This window comes from Salvelinus sp. IW2-2015, unplaced genomic scaffold (genome assembly GCF_002910315.2).
Source record: "Salvelinus sp. IW2-2015 unplaced genomic scaffold, ASM291031v2 Un_scaffold4910, whole genome shotgun sequence".
NCBI lineage: Eukaryota > Metazoa > Chordata > Actinopteri > Salmoniformes > Salmonidae > Salvelinus > Salvelinus sp. IW2-2015.
In genome coordinates, this window is record NW_019946179.1 from 42428 (window position 1) to 45784 (window position 3357).

The 3357-nt window shown below is 47.1% G+C and overlaps 1 protein-coding gene across 1 annotated transcript; it reads right to left on the bottom strand.

Moving 5' to 3' along the window:
- Positions 1–6: 6 nt before the first annotated feature.
- On the bottom strand, positions 7–2713 carry ndufb7 (NADH:ubiquinone oxidoreductase subunit B7). The gene is given in 4 exon segments (XM_024144222.2): positions 7–894; positions 897–929; positions 932–1006; positions 2441–2713. Coding segments are annotated over 4 exon segments (279 nt in total). The 5' UTR covers positions 2553–2713; the 3' UTR covers positions 7–835.
- Between the last annotated feature and the right edge of the window lie 644 nt (positions 2714–3357).

The window sequence follows — 3357 nt, forward strand, 5'->3', positions numbered from 1 at the left end:
ACCCCAGTGAGATTTAAACAGGGAACATGACCCCAGTGAGATTTAAACAGGGAACATTGGACATGACCCCAGTGAGATTTAAACAGGGAACATTGGACATGACCCCCAGTGGGATTTAAACAGGGAACCCTGGCTGGAATGCAACCATAAAGTGTGTCCAGGAGAGCCAGAAACAAACTCCATGTGCTGCTAAACCTCGACCTACACCTAGAACCAGGCAGATACTTACTCCTGGTGCTGCTAAACCTCGACCTACACCTAGAACCAGGCAGATACTTACTCCTGGTGCTGCTAAACCTCGACCTACACCTAGAACCAGGCAGATACTTACTCCTGGTGCTGCTAAACCTCGACCTACACCTAGAACCAGGCAGATACTTACTCCTGGTGCTGCTAACACTCGACCTACACCTAGAACAAGGCAGATACTTACTCCTGGTGCTGCTAAACCTCGACCTACACCTAGAACCAGGCAGATACTTACTCCTGGTGCTGCTAAACCTCGACCTACACCTAGAACCAGGCAGATACTTACTCCTGGTGCTGCTAAACCTCGACCTCACCTAGAACCAGGCAGATACTTACTCCTGGTGCTGCTAAACCTCGACCTACACCTAGAACCAGGCAGATACTTACTCCTGGTGCTGCTAAACCTCGACCTACACCTAGAACCAGGCAGATACTTACTCCTGGGCTGCTAAACCTCGACCTACACCTAGAACCAGGCAGATACTTACTCCTGGTGCTGCTAAACCTCGACCTACACCTAGAACCAGGCAGATACTTACTCCTGGTGCTGCTAAACCTCGACCTACACCTAGAACCAGGCAGATACTTACTCCTGGTGCTCGCAGTAGTCCCAGTCGTGTCTCTCGTGTTTACAGGCCAGGAAGTTGGCCAGTTGTCCCTCTTACACTTCATGAGCTTGAGAGGTGGTGGGCGCAGTAGTCCCTCTGGAGTACAGGGACCTGGGCCAGGTTCATCTGGGCCTGGGAGGCCACCATCTCTACCAGGGGGACAAGATAACATGTTACACCAGGGGTTAATGGGGGGAGGCCACCATCTCTACCAGGGGGACAAGATAACATGTTACACCAGGGGTTAATGGGGGGAGGCCATCATCTCTACCAGGGGGACAAGATAACATGTTACACCAGGGGTTAATGGGGGGAGGCCACCATCTCTACCAGGGGGACAAGATAACATGTTACACCAGGGGTTAATGGGGGGAGGCCACCATCTCTACCAGGGGGACAAGATAACATGTTACACCAGGGGTTAATGGGGGGAGGCCACCATCTCTACCAGGGGGACAAGATAACATGTTACACCAGTGTTAATGGGGGTGGCCACCATCTCTACCAGGGGGACAAGATAACATGTTACACCAGGGGTTAATGGGAGGGCCACCATCTCTACCAGGGGACAAGATAACATGTTACACCAGGGGGTAATTGGGGGAGTTCATCATCTCTACCAGGGGGACAAGATAACATGTTACACCAGGGTTAATGGGGGGAGGCCATCATCTCTACCAGGGGGACAAGATAACATGTTACACCAGGGGTTAATGGGGGGAGGCCACCATCTCTACCAGGGGGACAAGATAACATGTTACACCAGGTGTTAATGGGGGTGGCCACCATCTCTACCAGGGGGACAAGATAACATGTTACACAGGGGTTAATGGGGGGAGGCCACCATCTCTACCAGGGGGACAAGATAACATGTTACACCAGGGGTTAATGGGGGAGTTCATCATCTCTACCAGGGGACAAGATAACATGTTACCCCAGGGGTTAATGGGTGAGGCCATCATCTTTACTAGTGGACACACACACAAATTGAAAATTGTCAACAAAGAAAGGAGTAGACTATGTCCTGAGATATGTATGAGTGAAGCCTTGCATGTTCCGTGATGCATTATATGTATGCGAGGAACGCTTGTACTGTTGGCAAGCAACTACTCTTTCACAGAGTACGGAATGGAGACGAGGAAGATATTGAATTATTGAGATGGGATTTATGACTGATTTTGACAGGACGGGGAATATCTGTTAAAAACCATATTTCTGTCTGAACTGACAGTTCTATTAAAATATATCTGTTCAAAACCATATTGCTGTCTGAACTGACAGTTCTATTAAAATATATCTGTTAAAAACCATATTTCTGTCTGAGCTGACAGTTTTATTAAAATAAAAACGTACTCTACACGAATGGAAAGGGGGCGAAATACTCAAGTTATATTTAATAGGGAACATATCATGCTAGCTAAATTTGGGTAACGTTAGCTAGCCACTAACGTTACTAGTTGCAGTTAGCTTGCTAGCGGACTTTACTTTCCATGGACATGACAAGAGTCCACCAGCAGACACTTTGCAAGCCATACTCCTGTACGGTCACACGTTCAGACCAAAACAGAGTCAACAACACAAACCTCTCTCTTTCCTCTCATCGAAGCCGAATTCGGGGTCAAAGCCAAACGGTTTCGCAGGGTCAGGCTCGGTCTCCGTCTCGGTGATATACCGCCGCGCGAGGTGAGCTCCCATGGTGCTAACGGTATTTTTTCACAATGAAAATAAAATAATCGGTGTTTCCTACGACTCTGGGAGAGAACTAATTCAAGATTGACAGAATAAATCTGCCATTCGGTCACCTCCACAAGACCCAACGAGCTACTTCCTTTCTGCAACGGAAATAKACAAGTCGAGCAGTACTAGAGTGAAACACCTCCCCGGACATAGCACCATGCGTGARATTYGTTCCGCAACGCATACGTTCCACCAAGCGCTGTCTCAGTATGTGTAGCCCATGTATCTGATGCTGTTTGGACCAAACGAGTATGACATGTTGCCACCGTAGCAGTTGATTGATTGATGCCAGCAAGCATTTCGCTTCTCTTGATAAAAAAAATATATAAAAGAATTGCTCAATCAGCATTGAGCTGAGTTCAACTGTGTGTTGTCCTAGCACAGCAAAACGCCCGCCCAAGGGAGGCCAGTTTGTATTTGGTTTCACACCAATGAAATCACATCCAAAGAAAAAACGAATTTATTTTATATTTTTTGCTAAATCTGCCCTTTTCTAAGTAATGGATGGAGATGGGGATTTGGACTAGTGGTATTGACCTAATTCTCTGTACAGGCCAATGATTATGACGGCGAATCTTATCTAACCATAAATGCATATATTGTGCCACTGGGCTGTGATGATTGTTGCCCATGCGAGGAAYTCAAGCTAGRAAGCATTTTAGKTAGGTAGCCTATGACAACAAAAACTAAAATCATACTGTATGACAGAGGCATAGACCGTTTTTCCAAGATGAAAGAGAGGAGGATGGCATTGGTGTTCAAC